The 19,113-nt window shown below is 39.4% G+C and overlaps 1 protein-coding gene and 1 non-coding gene across 2 annotated transcripts in view; both read right to left on the reverse strand.

Annotated features, from left to right (window-relative positions):
• L2HGDH (L-2-hydroxyglutarate dehydrogenase) overlaps positions 1 to 19,069 on the reverse strand; it is a 40,336-nt gene extending 21,267 nt beyond the window's left edge. The window contains exons 1-5 of the mRNA XM_059373156.1: positions 18,846 to 19,069; positions 13,934 to 14,049; positions 13,093 to 13,244; positions 9,236 to 9,367; positions 1,650 to 1,812 (exon numbers count right to left, since the gene is read on the reverse strand). Coding sequence (XP_059229139.1) covers positions 1,650 to 1,812; positions 9,236 to 9,367; positions 13,093 to 13,244; positions 13,934 to 14,049; positions 18,846 to 18,985 — 703 coding nt within the window. The 5' untranslated portion in view covers positions 18,986 to 19,069. The remainder of the gene's footprint in view (positions 1 to 1,649; positions 1,813 to 9,235; positions 9,368 to 13,092; positions 13,245 to 13,933; positions 14,050 to 18,845) is intronic.
• LOC132000384 (U4 spliceosomal RNA) lies at positions 16 to 157 on the reverse strand. Its single transcript, XR_009399264.1, has one exon. It is a non-coding gene; the product is annotated as a U4 spliceosomal RNA (small nuclear RNA).
• Positions 19,070 to 19,113: the final 44 nt, after the last annotated feature.

A 19,113-nucleotide genomic window follows, 5' to 3' on the forward strand; every position in this document is an offset into this window, starting at 1 on the left:
CTCCCCAACTCAGATTCAACATAGTGAATCCCAGCTTTTCTCTGAACTGTAATCCTACAAACCAAGAGGTAAAACAGATAGATGATCATTAATTAATTAGCAATAATCACACCTCAGATAAACCTCATTGGCTATAATACTGCCACTGTGCAACACTGATCATCAATTAGTATGTATTATTGCAATGGGCTAATGAGTGCTTTTTGTGTAAGTGTTGTAAGCTGAGTGTTTGCAGATTCTAGGATGCAGAGAGAAGCTAGAGTTATCACAATACAAAAAATTCCAATAATAAACTATTTATAAAATTAGTTCCCAATGAGGTACATGGGATCTCAAAGTCTTAAAAAGCATATAAACATCAGGTAAAGACTATGATCTGCTTAGATCCTCATTTTGATTTTATGTTATCTAACTATGCCAATCTTAATTATTTAACAATCTTGCTTATCATTTCATATTTAGAAGGACACTAGGAGAATGATTCAAACAGCCCAAATCTCCTTAAAAACCAGTTAAGGGGGGCACCTGGGTGGCTCAGTGGGTTAAAGCCTCTGCATCGGCTCATGTCATGATCCCAGGGTCCTGGGATAGAGCCCCGCATTGGGCTCTCTGCTTAGCAGGGAGCCTGCTTCACTCTCTCTCTCTCTACCTCCTTCTCTGTCTACTTGTGATCTCCATCTGTCAAATAAATAAATGAAATCTTTAAAAAAAAAAAAAACAGTTAAGGAAGAAATGAGCAACTGAGCACTCTGCTTTTTCTCCTTCAAATTTCCCAATAGCAAAAATGTCAAAAAAAATTCAAGGTTACAAACCAATTCATTTGGTTTAAAAAAAAATTACTCACAAAATGAAGCAAAACAAAACAAATTCTAAGTTGTCTACAATGGTGGGGGTGGGGGAGAGTTCAAAATGGCTGTCATACCCTGTTTACAGACAGTCTGATTCAGTAAGACTGGGTGATGTTAAAATCTGCATTTTTTTTAAATATTTTATTTTTAAGTAATCTCTACACCCCACGTGGGGCCTGAGCCCACACCCCCAAGATCAAGAGTCCTATGTTCTTCTGACTAAGCCAGCCAGGCTCCCTGAAACCTGCATTTTTAATAAGCATCCCAAAGGGATTCTGACTATTATCTACAAAATAAGCAAGGGTGTTGAGGCTAGTTTTCCATTAACAGTTGGCAGTTCAGGTTTTAGCACCAGTCAGTAGTGTCCAATCAGTGCCAAGTTCTACCAGCATAAGACTCACCAAAAGCCCCAATTCTCCCATATCCAATCTCAGACTCATCCCTTCTGCACCTGCATCCAGCTCTGCACCTCACTTTAGCCTAGCTCCTGGTGGCCCTCCCACCAATACCACCCCAGACAAAAATAGTTGGTTTACAAGTCAATACAAATGGGGCGCCTGGGTGGCTCGGTCAGTTGAGCATCTGCCTTGGGCTCACTCAGGTCATGATCCTAGTGTCCTGGGATCAAGCCCCGCACTGGTCTCCTTGCTCGGCAGAAAGTCTGCTTCTCCCTCTCCCTCTGCCTCCAGCACCCTCTGCTTGTGCTCTCTCTGTCAAATAAATAAATAGAATCTTAAAAAAAAAAAAAAGAAAGAAAGAAATCAATACAAGTATGCAAAAGAAAGGACAAGGATGGCTTACCATCTTTACTTCCTGAAGGACTTTCTTTAGCCATTTCAATATCTTTTACTTCAAAACTGGTCATGACAACGCCACCTGCTTCTTGGAAATCCTGGGCAAATGACAAAGCCACCTGCCGATAGTCCACAATGCCAGTGTATGGGCAATCAATAGCCATTAGACCCTGGGACAGGATTATGAAAGAGTCAAGATCATACAATTAAAAATAATTGAGGATAGGTTGTTCAATAAATTTTATTTGGGACTGAATTTTTTTACTGTTAATTTTGATGGATAATATTCATTATCATTGCTTGGCAAAAATTCAGTGCCTAAATCTGATGTTGAATAATATGTCTAACAAATAAAAGAAATAAGACTAGCTAAATAAGAAATCTCTTGTACTCAGGAAATCATTCTCCTCTGTTGGGGAGTTAATTTTGCTGGGTTCTTCTAGCTGCTACAATGAGTTTTTCAGTTTTATTCATCCCTCAACATACCTGATTCTGATTCATATCTGATTCTGAGTCAAATTCCATATCACCAAATGATTGTTTTAAATGAACTCCATTGAGATTTTCCCAGTAGTATATCATATGTCATGCACACTCTGTGAGGACTCAGAGTTGTTCTAGCTATTTACAATGTTTGCGGAGTGTTGATTTGATTCGCTGCAAACTATCTTCAGGACAAAAAATATTGAATGGAGATTTTATATGGTTAACTCCAATTTTCTCTTCAAGTAATAGAGAAATTAATAGCCTGAGTTTTTTGTTGTCATTATATTGTTGCTATTTGGTGGGCTTTTTGCTTTGGTCTTACCACTCAAGACATGCTCAAATTCTACAGATGAATGACCTATAATCATACTTACTTGATTTTTTGGAACAAATGTTGAATGTGCGTTGGCCTTTACCATTCTTAAGAATAGAATTTCACATGCCAAGTATTGACTAGATTTTGGTGAGTCCTCGGAAACAGCATCATTTTCTGTTGCCTTATTATGTGTATGAGTATATCATTTCTCCCAATCGGTTTTCCCTAAGAGGCTGGTAGCCTGGTTCCCAGAACAACTAATGCCCAGAAGCTGTGTGTGACTGGTAAATGCTGCCATCCTCTCGTTTGGCCGGCATGGGACTGGTATCATTGCAGTTTTACAATTCTATCTGATAGTATTATTTTAAATATCTCATTCTTGTATTCAGCCCCACCCCTACTCCAATACATTTACCTACTTAACCTCTAAAAGCTTTTGGCTTTGCCATCCATCCCTGATCACCAATTCCAAATGGCCAGATCACACTAGGGGTAAAGGCTCACAAAACAAGCAATAGTCTCTTGTCACAAATTGAAGGCAACATTTGGTAAATTTGATTTTTGCTTCCAGACTATGAGATCATTTGCCAAACACAGAAATCATTCCTTATGTCTTAATGTAATAGATACACATTTAAGATTTTGAGATTGCATCTTATATTGCCTGACCACCTCCAAATCCACAAGTCAATGGTTATAATCCAACTTCAAACTGTAAATAGTATTTGGGGTACAATAACCTTGGAAACCAGCAGGTAATACCAAAAGCTTAGTCACAAAAACTCACCTCACATAAACTACACGACAAATAAGATAAAATAAGGATAAAAACATGCTATAAAAGTGCTTCATATCAACAGTTTTTTGGAATCCCCGTAACTTCCTTATTCATCTTATTTTTCCTATTACCTAGCACAATGTCTGACACACAAAAGGCACTCAAACTTCTACTGAATGGTGAACTTCTAACGGCTGTCTTTAAACATACTAGATTGCTCTCCACTCTAGACCTTCCCTTTAAAGGTCTCCCTTCTTTCTTTCTCCTTCAAGTCTTGGTTTTGTCCCACCTCATGAGATGCTGGTGTGCCCCACAATATATATATGCTGGGGGAAGGTGGAGTGAGTCACTGTGGCTCAGCAATTCAACTCCCTAGCCCAGGATGGGGCTGGTAGACAGGCTGGGTGTCAGCCAGGAGGCTGTGGATGCATTCTACAGGTTAGCAGGTCAGAGCTTGAAATCTGAGGCTACTGCAGGTCAGGTGGCTAGAAATGAACTAGGCAAGCAGGACACAGAGAGTTGGGAGTTGAAAGTCAGGAGCAGAGAGGAACAGATGAACGTGTGGTTGACTAACAGTGTTAAAGAAAAGGCAAAAAGATCACAAAAGCTAAGGTCAGAGTGCACAGTCAGGATTTGCCCAGAGAGAGCTGTCGAAAGCTATCCTCCAAAGACAAAGTTTACAAAAATTTCCAAGATGCTCCCCTTAGGGCTATTTAATCTTCTCCCTAAAGAGACCTGATCCAAAAAGCCCTTTAGAGCTGTCCTGAATTTTTTCTTTCCGGAGAGGCTGGACAAAACAGAAATGAACCTATACTATAGAAATTTTGCCCCCTACTCCTGGTCATAGCACTAGGGTTGAAGGACCAGGAAGAAATTCACTCAAGAGACCTTTATGTAATAACCAGACTATTTTTCCACTATACACTGCCACCACTAAATACATCTAGGCATAAATAATTATAATGTGGCATTATATAAAGTGCCAGATAATGTTAATGCAACATTATATAAAGTAGATCAGTTCTGCAGAGGCCTTGGAGAAAAGCAGATTGTACCCCCTTTATAAGTTATACTCCTTAATCATCTCTCAAGTGAAGGTTTACCTCAAGAAGCCTTTCCTAAACTCGTAGACTAAGCTAAAAGCTTTCTCTTATATTGATACAAAACAGATTATTAGCTCTATCAAAATACTTTTTACTATATTAGAATTTTATCTTCTGCTACTCTACTTTTCTTTAGGCTGATCACCATATCTTACTCATCTTCATACCTGTAGTACCTAATATAGTGTTTGGTACATAGTAAAGATGAAAATGTTGGCTGAACTGAACAGAAAAAATACCAGTTCTGAATCAGATCTTGGGGCAGGGACTCTTAGGAACTATGTGACCTTGGGAAAGTAACTGAGTCACTTTCATTTATAAGACACATATAATCTGACTATGTACATATAGCTCATCTCCTCATTGTGAGGCCTGTGAAGACCACATGGTCAGGCACACAGAACACCATCCAGACTCAAACTTACAGTGCATAAAATGCTGCTCTGTTTTGTTGTTGTTGTTGTTGTTGTTGTTTTTAAGATTTTATTTATTTATTTGACAGAGATCACAAGTAGGCAGAGAGGCAGGCAGAGAGAGAGAAGGAAACAGGCTCCCTGCTGAGCAGAGAGCCCGGTGTGGGGCTCGATCCCAGGACCCTGGGATCACAACCTGAACTGAAGACAGAGGCTTTAATCCACTGAACCACCCAGGCACCCCACTCTGTTTGTTTTTAACAGTCAAGCATGATATAGAGCCTGGGCTTCTCTTCCCATTTCTTCCTCTCTCTAAAGCCCCTCACAAAGTTCTACAACAGACGATGTTTATTATTCCAGCTGGCTCTGGCCTCTGATTCAAGGCTCCCCTCTTTCCCATGTCCAGTCCAATTCCATCCTATGTACCAGAAACTTGATTAAGTTCCCTAAATTGGCACATTTTACATGTCATTCTCCTGCCCAAATTCTTCAGTGGTTCCCTGCTGTTTAGACCGGGGGGCTGGCAATCTTTTCTGTAAAGGGCCAGCCACTACATATTTTTGTTTACATGGGACTTATGATCTCAAACTACTCAGTTTGGCTATGGTACAAAAACAACCATAGACAATACAAAAAATACATGTATTCCTATATTTTTGGACACTGAAATTTCAATTTCATATAATTTTCATGTGTCACAAAAGACGATTCTTTTAATTTTCTTCAACCATTTAAAAATGTAAAAATTATCCTCAGTTTATAGGCCATAAAAAACAGGTGGAAGGCTGGATTTGGCCTACCGACCACACTGCCAACCCTGGCTTAGACCATGTAGCATTTGGTCAAAGCCTGAAAGAAACAGAAAGCCAAAATAAGATAGTCAATGAATGTGACTTGTTTTTACAAAATTAGTCATTCATTTACCATGTCAGAGAGACAAGAAATACCTGGAGAGAAGAATAGGGAATAGAAGGCCTAGTGTATCCCACAAGCAAAACACTTTGATTATTCTGAGACCCAAGGTGAGGACTGCTAGAACTGAAGATGCTATGACCTTTGGAAGAAGAACTCATTCAACATTATTTGGAATCATAGGTATTATGATTCCTCTTAGTAACTTTATACTAATAGCCTTTTAGTAACTTTATAATAATAAAGAAGACCTATATTTTGGGATGCCTTGGGTGGCTTAGTCAGTTAAGCATCTGATAGTTCAGGTCATGATCTCAGGGTCCTCAGATCGAGCCCTGCATCAGGCTTCATGCTCAGCAGGAAGACTGCCCCTTACCCTCTTCCTCTCCCTCTGCCCCTCCACCTGCTTGTACTCTTAAGTAAATAAAATCTTAAAAAAAAAAAAAAAAAAAGAAAGAAAGAAAAGAAAAGAAAACCATATATTTTGACCTATATAACTAAAGATAACGTCAGGGGGGAAAAAACTTTATTTCTACTTTGTCTTTTTTGCAGAAAAGATTTGAGGCAGCTTCTAAAAACAAACAAAGAACACAAAACAATATATACTAGCACTAAACATTGAGCCGGCTAAGTATATTAATTGGAAAGGAAAAAATAAAAGTTATTATTTGCAGACAACAAGACTACATAGAAAATCTCCCCCCCAAAATTATAGAAACTATTAGAATAAATATGTGAATCTAACATCCAAGATGGATGAAAGGTCAAAAATAAAATATATTTCCATATATTTGCAATGTACAAGTAGAAAATGAAATTTTCTAGTGTTTGCAATATACAAGTAGAAATATTTGCAACATACAAGCATAAAATGAGACAAGTAGAAAGTGAATTTAAGTAACAATACCATTTATGGGAGTATCAAAAACCATCAAATACTTAGAAATGAATCTAAGAGGTATGAAAGACCCCTATACTGAAATTAATAACACTTTTTTGTAAGGAATTAAGAAGATACAGATAAATGGATGGATCTACTATGTTCATGGATTGGAAGATACAGTATTGTGAAGATATAAATTGTCTCCAATGGCCCTACAAATGCAATGAAATTTCAATCAAAATCACAAAAGTTTACCTTGTGGGGTTTAGCAAATTAATTCTTTTTTTTTATTATTTTATTTATTTTTTGACAGACACAAGTAGGCAGAGAGAGAGGAGGAAGCAGGCTCCCTGCTGAGCAGAGAGCCTGATGCGGGGCTCGATCCCAGGACTCCAGGATCATAACCTGAGCTGAAGGCAGAGGCTTTAACCCAATGAGCCACCCAGGTGCCCCTAGCAAATTAATTCTAAAAGATATACAGAAATACAAAGATCTAAGAACAGCCAAGTAATGTTGAAGAAGAATAAAATTAAAGGAATTTCTCGACCAGATTATTAAACCTACTAAAAAGTTATGATAATCAAGACATTATGTTAGTGGTGAAAGAGGAGAGAACGGAACAGAATAGTCCAGACATGGAGCCCACACATACAGTCACCTGATACCACAAAGGTAACAGTGAAGTGCAGTGGGGAAACAATGGTGTTTTGAGAAATGGTTCTGGGTCAATTGGGTATCCATACAGAAAAAAAAATGTACCCTGACTTTTACCTTTGTATAATTATAAGGCCATGAAACTTATAACTACACTTATATGCAACATATGGATGAATTTCACAACTAATATTGAATAAAATAAGTTCAGACACAAAATGAACACCTACTATACAATTCCACTTAATACAATTATAAAACCTATAATGTAAGAAGTCAGGACAGTGGTTACCTTTAGGGGAAAGGTAGTGATAGGAAGGGGCTTGAGAAGAATACTGGGAGGCTGGTAACATTATGCTATTGATCCAGGTACTGGTCAAACTTTATGAAAATTCATCACACTATACATTTATGATTCTTATCTTATGTTATGATTCAACAAAAAAAGCCCAAAAAATCAAGGTAGATAGAAGATTAGAGTGGAAAGATATAATTTAATGAAGAGAGAAATACATAAAAATAAAAATATATGCTTAAGACCCTAGATATGTGGGAGGAGTGGAGACACAAGTGTGTCTCCGAGCTTCCTTGCAGCCATGGGAAATACAACAACACGATCGATTAAATGAGTCCATGTTCATAAGATAAAAACAAGTCAATTGTGCTCAGGAAGAACATAATTATTCTTAGAAGTGAGGTCTGAGAGAAATTTCTCCTGAGGGTTCTTGGAGACAGATGTTGGATAACACAGTGGACAACCTATGTCCTCAACCTCATCCTAACCTCATCCTCAACCCAATCTAACCTCACCCAGTGTCACAATGACCTTCTCCATAGGCTAATGCCATAAAACCAAAGAATAATTCAGAGGGAGTAATCTGGGGTCAAAGAGTAGGATGGGGAGAGAAAAACACTGCAATGTAGGTGTGCCACTTGGGTAGTGTAGACATATAGGAATAAATGGTCTACATATTCTCCAGGGTATCACTCATAAATAGTGTTTTTATTTCCCATAAACCAAGCTTTTGATAAGCATTGCTTGGCAGTGAGTTCAAAGTCACATTCTCTAGGACATGTACCTAGAGTCCACCTATTGCATATTGTCAGTAAAACGGGGTGGGGGCACCTGGGTGAAGCATCCAACTGTTGGTTTCAGCTCAGGTCATGATCTCAGGGTCATGAGGTAAAGCCTCATGTCGGGCCCCACACTGGGTGTGGAACCTGCTTAAGATTCTCTCTCTCTCCTTCCCCCTCCTCCCCAACTGCTCTAAAAAGAAAGAAAGAAAGAAAGAAAGAAGTTTAAATAGTCATTAAGCCATTTTATTGTGGTGACTCTACATGATATTCTGCTTATACTGAATTTCTGAAGTTGGTATGTTAACACATACCTCTGCTTCTTCCCCCCCAAAAAATGATGGTGGTGACTAACAGGAGATAATAGCCTTTCATTGGAATAGTTAGTGGAACTGGGGTAGGACTGATAGCCTCTGAAAGACTATCAAAGAAAGTTAATATGCTGAGTAACTATTAAATTATTATTCATGTTTCTTTCATAAATAAAAGAACTGTTCTCCCCATAGCAGGTTCTAAGCAAGATATTCTACAAACTACCCTTCACACTCATGGATAACGTAGCCACCCTTCTCAAAATTTTTCAGTGCTTCCTTATGCCTACTAACTTCAAAGTTATTAGCGGGAATATTAAGTCCTTTACACAAGCCTAATCCTGTTTTTCCAGGCTTATCTATTATCTCTCCCTACACACCCTGGGAATCAACCATACCTCACCATTCAATGCTTTCCCAACATACCATATGGTCTCAGACCTCCTCTTGTCTCTGCTTCTGTTCAGATTTGGTATTTTCTCACGGGGAAAGAAGAAATCAGGTGTTCAGAATTTGCAGCAATGCCCCCTTGTGGCTGTTACCTCTCTGTCCCAGAAGAGTGATTCCTTCTTTTAAGTTTACCCTCAGTTTCCATGTCACAGGACTGAGCCCTAAATGAAAATGTCTTTGTGACGTGAATGTGGGTTTTAGTGAATCACTTACCCTACAATATGGCTCCTTCTTCTTTATATCCTCCTGTTGGATTAGCCTCAGGCCCTGCACACCATTCTGCAGGCCTCTCTCATATAGGGCCTGAAGTCTGGGGATTTCTTCTTGTTCAACAGCTACTATAAGCTTAAAAACAAAAACAAAAAAACCAGTTAAGAATATGGAGCGTTAAACATATAATTAACTATAAAAGATAAAGTCAATAAAAAATCATAAATTATCTTGATTCAAATTTGTTTGATTTTTGTCTACTTCTCCCTTTTTTCATGACCTCAATTTCCACCTCCATAGGTAAAAGTTGTCTTAAGAAAACTAAATTAAAACAATTTTTCCTTAAAAAAAGTAAAAAATTAGGGGCACCTGGGTGGCTCAGTGGGTTAAAGCCTCTGCTTCGGCTCAGATCATGATCCCAGGGTCCTGGGATGGAGCCACACATTGGACTCTCTGCTCAGCAGGGAGCCTGCTTCCTCCTCTCTCTGCCTACCTCTCTGCCTACTTTTGATCTCTGTCTGTCAAATAAATAAACAAAATCTTAAAAAAAAAAAAAAGTAAAAAAGTAAAAATTAAAAAAAAACAACAAATTTTCCTTAAAAGTGAGATTAGCCTTAATTTCCACTTCTCCTGTCACAGTTGCTACATGAATCTTGGCCACAGCAACTATTATCAACATCACTCCCTCAATTCTAAAGGGTAGAGTAGTACAGGTGGCATAGTCTTTACAATTAAAAAAAAACGAAAACAGGGTGCCGTGGTGGCTCAGTGGGTTAAACCGCTGCCTTTGGCTCAGGTCATGATCTCAAGGTCCTGGGATCGAGCCCTCTCTGCTCAGCGGGAAGCCTGCTTCCTTCTCTCTCTCTGCCTGCCCCTCTGCCTACTGGTGATCTCTGTCAAATAAATAAATAAAATCTTAAAAAAAAAAAAAAGAATGGCTTTCTTATTTCTACAAGAGTATATAAAATACCAATTTATCAGAAAACTGATAATTTAGTATAATGGGATATCACTAACAGAAAACTATCCATTTTATTTCCTGGAATAAAGTATATTATAAAATATTTACTAATGCATTCTACTGCAGAGGAAAAAAAAAAAGTAAATCAATCAACTTTACTCAGGATTTTTTTCTATTTATTTCTGGGCAAACTATCTGAGGTAGTTTCTTCCTTAACAGCTACTGGCAAAGAAAGGCACAGATGCATATTCACAGGTTACATTAGAATTCAGAGGTACATCAGAATTCACAAATTGTTACTTCAAGCAAGAAGTCACCAGAATTTTATAAGATAATACTTTTAATCAAGGGGTAAATATTATTTAAATCAACAAATAATTAACCTTAAAAACAGAAGTGAAATCCAGGGACACTATCAAGAAAGTGAAAAGACAACAGAAGGAATGGGTTAAAATATTCATAAATCACATAGCTGATATTGCCTAATATCCAGAATATGTAAAAAGAACCCTTATAATTCAATATAAAAAGTATAAATACAATTTTATATCTTGTTTTTTTCACTTAACACTATGTTGGGACCATTATTCCACATTATTTAAAAAATCATAACACCTTTAATAGCAACAACAAACTTTTATTCTTAAAAACTACATGAAGAATGGGACACCTGGGTGCCTCAGTGGGTTAAAGCCTTTGCCTTTAGCTTGGGTCATGATCTCAGGGTACTGAGATGGAGCCCTGCATTGGGCTCTCCGCTCAGCAGGGAGCCTGCTTCCTCCTCTCTCTCTCTCTCTCTGCCTGCCTCTCTGTCTGCATGTGATCTCTGTCTGTCAAATAAATAAATAAGATCTTAAAAACAAAATAAAAAAAAACTACATGAAGAAAACTTACAAGGAAATACGAATAACTATATAGCAACAAATTAGATAATCTATATGAAATGGCGGGGCACCTGAGTGGCTCAGTGGGTTAAAGCCTCTGCCTTCAGCTCAGGTCATGATCCCAGGGTCCTGGGATCGAGCCCCACATCGGGCTCTCTGCTCAGCAGGTAGCCTGCTTCCTCCTCTCTCTCTGCCTGCCTCTCTGCCTACTTGTGATCTCTGTCTGTCAAATAAATAAATAAAATCTTAAAAAAAGAAAAAACACAACAAAACTATAAGCAACAAAAGAAAAAAGTGATAAATGAACTTCATAAAAATTACAAGTTTCTGTGCTTTAGAATATATTATCAAGAAAGAAAAAAAATCCATAGGAAAAAATATTTAGCATTATTTAAAATATTAATATTACTATTATTACTATTTTAGTTTATACATAAAATATCTTAATATTCTAGTAGTGTTTTAGAAAATATCATATAGCTGATAAGGGGCTGTATCCAGGATATATATAGAACACTTACAACTCAAGAATAGAGATAAATAACCAATATTTAAATGGGCAAAAGAACTGAATAGACATTTTTCCAAAGAACATAAATAAGTGGCCAATAAGTGTATGAAAAGATGCTCAACACCATTAACTACTAGGGAAATGCAAATCAAAACCACATTGACATACCACTTCACATCCACTAAGGATGGCTAAAATAAGTGACAGACAATACAGGTGTTGACAAGGATGTAAAGATACTGGAATCCTCACTAGCTGCTGATGGCAATTTAAAATAGTGCAGAACTCGGGGTGCCTGGGTGGCTCAATGGGTTGAGCCTCTGCCTTCAGCTCAGGTTATGATCTCAGGGTCCTGGGATCGAGCTCTGCATCTGGCTCTCTGCTCAGCGGGCAGCCTGCTTCCCCCTCTATGTCTCTCTGCCTGCCTCTCTGTCTACTTGTGATCTCTGTCAAATAAATGAATAAAATCTTTGATCTCTGTCAAATAAATGAATAAAATCTTTAAAAAATAATAATAATAAGGGATGCCTGGGTGGCTCAGTTGGTTGGACGACTGCCTTCTGCTCAGGTCATGATCCCGGAGTTCCGGGATCGAGTCCCACATCGGGCTTCCAACTCCACGGGGAGTCTGCTTCTCTCTCTGACCTTCTCCTCGCTCATGCTCTCTCACTGTCTCTCTCTCAAATAAAAAAATAAATAAATAATAAAATACTGCAGAACTTTAAAAAAACAGTTTGGCAGTTCTTCGAAATGTTAAAATGGGAGTTACCAAATGACCCAGGAATTTCATTTCTAGGTATGTACCTGAGAGAAATGAAAACATAAGCCCACACAAATACTTGTACATAAATGTCCATAGCTGCATGATTCATAATAGTCAAATGTGGAAACAATCCAAATGTCAGTCAACTGATAAAGAGGTAAACAAAATGTGGTATACCTACACAATGGACTATAAAAAAGAACAAAATACTGATTCATGCCGGAAAATGAATGAACCTTGAGAATATTATGCTAAGCAGAAGAAGTCAGTCACAAAAGACAACATATTTTAGGATTCTATTTATAGGAAATATCTAAAACAGGCAAATCCACAGAAAGTGAAAGTATATTTGTGGTTGCCAGCATCTGGAAGAAGGTAGAAATAGGAAGTGAGAGGTACTGGGAATAACTGTTAATAAGCACAGGGCTTCTTTATGAGGTCATGAATATGTTCTAAAATTAGACAGTGGTGATAACTGCACAATTCTCTGAATATTCTAAAAATCAAATTAAACACTTTAATAAAAGGATGAATTAGACAGTATATAAGTTATATGTCAATAAGCCTATTACTTTTTAAAAAAATAACATGGAGTTAGTCATACCACCTTTTCTAGTTATTTCCTAATATTAGATTTTGAAAATTGCAAAAAGAGAGAAGAGCCATTTTTTTTTTAACTCAACAATAAACATCACTAAGAAAACGCTAGTTGTAAGTCAGGGCCCTAATAAAATGCCTTACCTTGCCACATTGCTTGTAGGAAATTCCCTTTTGGTTACAATACTCATAGATGAGGGCTGCACCTTGTACACACAATTTAGCTTTCAGAGATTCAGGTTTATAATAAATTCCACTATGTATGACACCACTGTTATGTCCAGTCTGGTGAACAGCTACCGGACAAGAGAAACAGGGTAAGAGAAACTACACAATGCATACAAAACCTGCAAACAGCAGGAACAAACATAGATGAAGCTATTAGAGACCACATTATTGAACATTCGGAGTTTGTTCTCACAGGCAGGGCATGATAATTTCCTCTAGCAGCCATCCCTGGTGTCCATGCCATATCCTCCCAGCCCAACTTTGACTTCAATTACAACTCTGGTGCACAAACCCACCTCTCACCACCAGCAAACCACTCCAAGGGCCCCTATAACTCTAGGCATTCTGCATGCCCATTCCTAACAGGTTGAGGGGTGAGGGGAGAGAGGACTATGCCTCAACATCCCTAGGGTAATCCTCAGCCAGCAGAAACACTAGCTGATGAATAAATGAGCACAATACTTGGAAATGTTCATGTAGCTCCTCAGAGGTCCCAGAGGAATCAAGCTCACAACAGCAGCCTTGATAACGTACCCTCCTGTGGCTTTTCCTCCTTCCCAGTTTACTCTCCACATCCCCTCAGTCCTGCCTCCTAAACAGCCACTCAAATAAATCACCTATGCTCAAGTTTTAGTCCCAGGCTCTGCTTTATGGAGAACCCTAATTAGGATACTAACATCAACATTCCACATGAAAGATGCAGGATTGAAAAAATGAGCAGATTAAGCCCAAAGAGCCACAACAATATCATACATACCTAAATCTTTTTCCTTTTCCAGAACACCAATGGAAAGTGCTGGATGTCGCAGGATGAGTGCTCTGGCAGAGGCAAGGCCCACAATTCCGCCACCGATAATGACTACATCAAATGAGCTTTAAGAGAAAGTCACCTTTTAAGTAATGCATGTTTATAGTAGATCTTCTAAAACTTCATGTGCATAATTTTCATCATCAGTGAACAATTAAACTATGAATTTGTAATCATGAAAATCAAATATTTCTTGGGCCTTACGCTATTGGCTTCTTAACAGAAAAAGCCTTTAAGAATTAGAGGCATTGGGGCACCTGGGTGGCTCAGTTGGCTAAGCCACTGCCTTCACGACTCAGGTCATGATGCCAGAGTCCTAGCATCCATTACTCTGTTAGGCATCAAACTCTGCTCTACCATTTACTCATTTGAAATTCAAGTGCAGGGGCACCTGGGTGGCTCAGTCTGTTAAGCATCTGACTCTTGGTTTCAGCTCAGGTTGTGATCTCAGGGTCCAGGGATTGAGCCCTGTGCTTAGCAGGGAGTCAGCTTGAGAATTCTCTCTCCTTCCCCATCTTGTACTCCTCCCGCTGCTTGTGAGTGCAGGCTTTCTAACAAAATCTTTAAAAGAAAAAAATTAGGAAGGGCACGTATAGTCTATCTAATTCAGCAATGAGGAACAGAAACATCTACCTTTAGCACCTACCTCATGGGCCCAAAAATCTAGTCTGACAGGAACAGGGCCAATCTTGCCTTTTCTACACCCCACCTATTTCAGCTCTTCCTAAATTAAATTATTTTGATGCAAATCCTAAACATTATCTGTAAATTTTTTTTAAGATTTTATTTATTTATTTACTTATTTGACACAGAGAGAGCAAGAGATCATAAGCAGGCGGGGGGGAGGAGAGGGGGGCGGGGGAGCTGACTCCCTGCTGAGCAGAGAGCCCGATGCGGGCCTCAATCCCAGGACACTGAGATCATGACCCGAGCAGAAGGCAGAGGCTTAACCCTCTGAGCCACCCAGGTGCCCCATCTGTAAATATTTTAATATATTATTTCTAAAAGGCCTCTATAAAACATGCCCACGATACCATCATTCTGATTTTTTAAATTATTTTTGTTTTTTGTTGTTCTTGTCTTTTAATTTTAACTGGCTCTATGCTCAAAGTGGATCTTGAACTCATGACTCTGAGATTAAGAGTCACATGCTCTACCAGCTGAGCCAGCGAGGAACCACCAGTATTCTAATTTTTAAAAATTTACAATAAACATTTTATATCATCAAATATTGACCATAAAACTTTTAGGAGAAAACCTTTGGGACCTAGCACTAAGTGAAGTAGAAGACACCAAAAACATGATCCATATAAAAAAATTTGATAAACTGCACTTCATCAAAATTAAAAATTTTGTTCTGCAAAAGATCTTGTTAAGAAGATAAGAAGACAACTAACAAAGAGGGAGAAAATACTTGCAAACCACATATCTGACAAAGGATTCACATCTAGAATAACAAAGAACTCTCATATAAACCATTTAGTTAACACGGAGGACACTGGGAGATGGAGAGGAGAAGGGAGTTGGGGGAAATCAGAGGCAGACAAACCATGAGAGACTGTGGACTCTGAGAAATATACTGAGGTTTTTGGAGGGGGGTGGGTGGGGGGTTGGTTGAGCCTGGTGGTGGATATTAAGGAGGGCACATATTGCATGGAGCACTGGGTGTGGTGCATAAACAATGAATTTTGGAACATTGAAAAAAATAAAAATTTTTAAAAATGAACAAAACATTTCATCAAAGAGGAAAGATATATAGATGGCAACAAGCACATCAAAAAATGTTCACTACCATCAGTCATTAGGGAAAGGCGAATTAAAACTAGAGTGAGATATCCCTACACCCCTATTAGAATGGCTAAAATTTAAAAAGAAAAAAATGGTAGCACCAAATGCTGGTGAGAATGAGGAGGAACTGAACCACTCACACACCTCTGGGAGGAATGCAAAATAGTACAGCCACCCTGGAAAAAGAGTATAGCAGTTTCTTAAAAAACTAAACTAAACTAAAAAACTAAGCATAGTTTTTATAAACATATAAAAAACTAAACATGTGTAACACACTCCACTCCAGTCAGATAATTGCTATCGGCCTTGAAGGTGGCACAACTTCCTTTGTTCTGTTGTCACTTGTACATAGGAAAAACAGATCTTTGGGCTTATATCTTACCCAATTTGGGCCACATCATTGGTCTCCCACTCTTCCTCAGGCCATTCTTTGGATTACTAAAGATATTAAAGGATATAATGGTCTCTTTTTGAGTCCCAAATATGGACTCTACTCATCTCAAGTCCTTCTGTAAGGGAAATTCTAATATTCAGAACCTGAACCCCAGGTACATGACTTCATGTTTTATACTTCCTTGGGAAGTGCTGGTGTACTTTTCTTTTAGAAATCAATACTCAATATTTCATAATTGATATTCCTTTTATGGCTCCTCATTAAAAAACATGTCTACAGGGGTGCTTGGGTGGCTCAGTTGGTTAGGTATATGACTTCGGCTCAGGTCATGATCCCTGGATCCTGGGATGGAGCCCTGCGCTGGGCTCCCTGCTCAGCAGAGTCTGCTTCTCCTGCACTTCCCCCACCTTGTGCTCTCTCAAATAAATAAATAAATAAATAATATATTTAAAAATAAATAAAATAAAAACCATCCCCACAATGAAAAAATATCAAGCATGTACTAACTAAACATGTCTTAGCAACTACTTGGGCATTTATCTCAGAAAAATAAAAACCTGTACGTAAATGTTCACAGCAGCTTTAATAATTATAGTCCAAAATTATAAATAGTCCAGATATCCTTCAACTGGTAAATGGTCAAACTGTATTACATCCGTACCATGGAACACTACTCAACAGTGAAAAGGAACCCATTTTCATTACAGGGAACACCTTGGATGAATCTCAAAGACATCATGCAGTGTGAAAAAAGCCAATCTCATAAGATTATATACTGTGTGACTCCACTTATAGAACATTCTCAAAATGACAAAATTTTAGAGCTAGAGAATAGATTAGTGATTGCCAAGTTAGGAAGAGTGGAGAAGATGGGATGTGAATATAAAGGGACTGGTAGGGGCGCCTGGGTGGCTCAGTGGGTTAAAGCCTCTGCCTTTGGCTCAGGGTCCTGAGTCCTGGGACCCAGTCCCACATTGGGCTCTCTGCTCAGCGGGGAGCCTGCTTCCTCCTCTCTCTCTCTCTCTCTCTCTCTCTGCCTGCCTCTCTGCCTACTTGTGATCTCTGTCTGTCAAATAAATAAATAAAATCTTTGAAAATAAATAAATAAATAAAGGGACTGGTAACACAAGAGATGTCTCTGTGGTAATGAAACATTTCTGTATTTTATGGTGGCAGTTACACAAATTAACACGATTAAATTGAATAGAAACACACAAATGAATGCATATATGAGGAGATGAAATCTGAACAAGGTCTGTGGATTGTGCCAATCTCAATTTCCTAGTTTTGATACTATACTGTAGTTAGGTAAGATGCTATCATTGGGGGTAAATTGGCTGAAGGGTATACAAACACTGGTTTGGGGTTTGCTTCTTGTGTGGTTTTTTCTGCAACTTCCCATGGACCTATAATTATTTCAAAATAAAAAGTATAAACAAAACCTTCACTAACCCTACTTTTCCTCCCTTAAGAAAAGCAATCCCAAAGTAATTGTCTACCCTTGCCCACCATGACTCACAAGTCCTATCCCACTCTAACCTCCCTCCAAACCACTAACACACAGCAGCCAGTCAACTTTTGAAACCTCAACATTTAATCACTCCCTCTTCTTAAAAATCCTTTAAGTCTCCCAATGCTCTTAGAATAAACTTCCATGTGGGTAAAATAAAATAAAAAACCCTGCTGTGATGTAGCCTCTCTCCAGGGTCATTCCACACCATCTCTGTTCCACGAAGAACAGTCCCACTCATCTTACCCACCTTCTAGTTCTGGAAAAAGCCAAGAGCTTTCCAGCTTTAAATCCTTAGCATAAGCCACGCCCTCTCCAGAAAGCAGAGAAAGACGGTTTTTTTTTTTTTTAATTAAATTGATTTATTTATTTTCAGAAAAACAGTATTATTTTTTCACCACACCCAGAGCTCCATGCAATCCGTGCCCTCTATAGTACCCACCACCTAGTTCTCCAACCTCCCACCGCCCCCACCCCCGCCACTTCAAACCTCTCAGATTGTTTTTCAGAGTCCATAGTCTCTCATGATTCACTTCCCCTTCCAATTTACCCCAACTCCCTTCTCCTCTCTATCTCCCCATGTCCTCCATGCTATTTGTTATGCTCCACAAACAAGACGGTGGTTTTTAATGTGACCTCCAAACTTCAAATCACAGGACACTCACTTATGCAAGCTTTGATTAGCAACTGAGCTGCTTCTCACAGGGGCAACTCTATGGGGTGTTTGCCAGGAACCGACTGATTTAGGAACTGGTCCCGGTCTTCCAAGCAACACCAGGGATGCCAGCAAATAAACAGTTTATTTGCTTGCTTCGTGTGGTGGGTCCTTTAAGCCTCAAAACGACAAGCTACGGGCAAGACTAGGATCCTACTCACAACTGAGCCTTTAAGGAGCTACAGTAACCCACCCAAGGACTGAATAGGAAGTGGAGGGAAGCTATTCAAAACCAGAACTGCCCTAGACCTCTCTACTCATCGCTGCCTTGCTCCGCATCAGGCACGCAACACAACGAATGAATCCTACAAGGGAACGCCTGGGATCCACAGGATCTTGACCTTCTCTCACGCCCGGGACAGGGAAGTAGAGCAGGGGCACAGGTCCAGGAAGAGGCACCTCGGAAAGAATCAGTAGTAGCACAAGCGACGAGGGCAGGCCAGCGGCTACTCACCGGGTGCTGGCTCTACGGCCACCTTGGCACAGTGGCCAGGGTCTCCCCGGCGCCGGCCGGCACGCCGCAGCGAAGCCCCCGGGGAGACCCCCGCGGACCCGGCCGCAGGCACCGCTCAGGTATCGCAGCACCAGCACCATCGCCTGCGTCCCCTCCCCTACCCTCTCTCAGCCTCCAGCTCTGCCCACTGCAGCCCGACGCTCCGCAGCTCCCCGCGCGGTCTAGCCCCGCCCCCCACTCGGGGGCCAATGAGGCGCTCACCGACGCC

This window comes from Mustela nigripes, chromosome 13 (genome assembly GCF_022355385.1).
Source record: "Mustela nigripes isolate SB6536 chromosome 13, MUSNIG.SB6536, whole genome shotgun sequence".
Taxonomy (NCBI): domain Eukaryota; kingdom Metazoa; phylum Chordata; class Mammalia; order Carnivora; family Mustelidae; genus Mustela; species Mustela nigripes.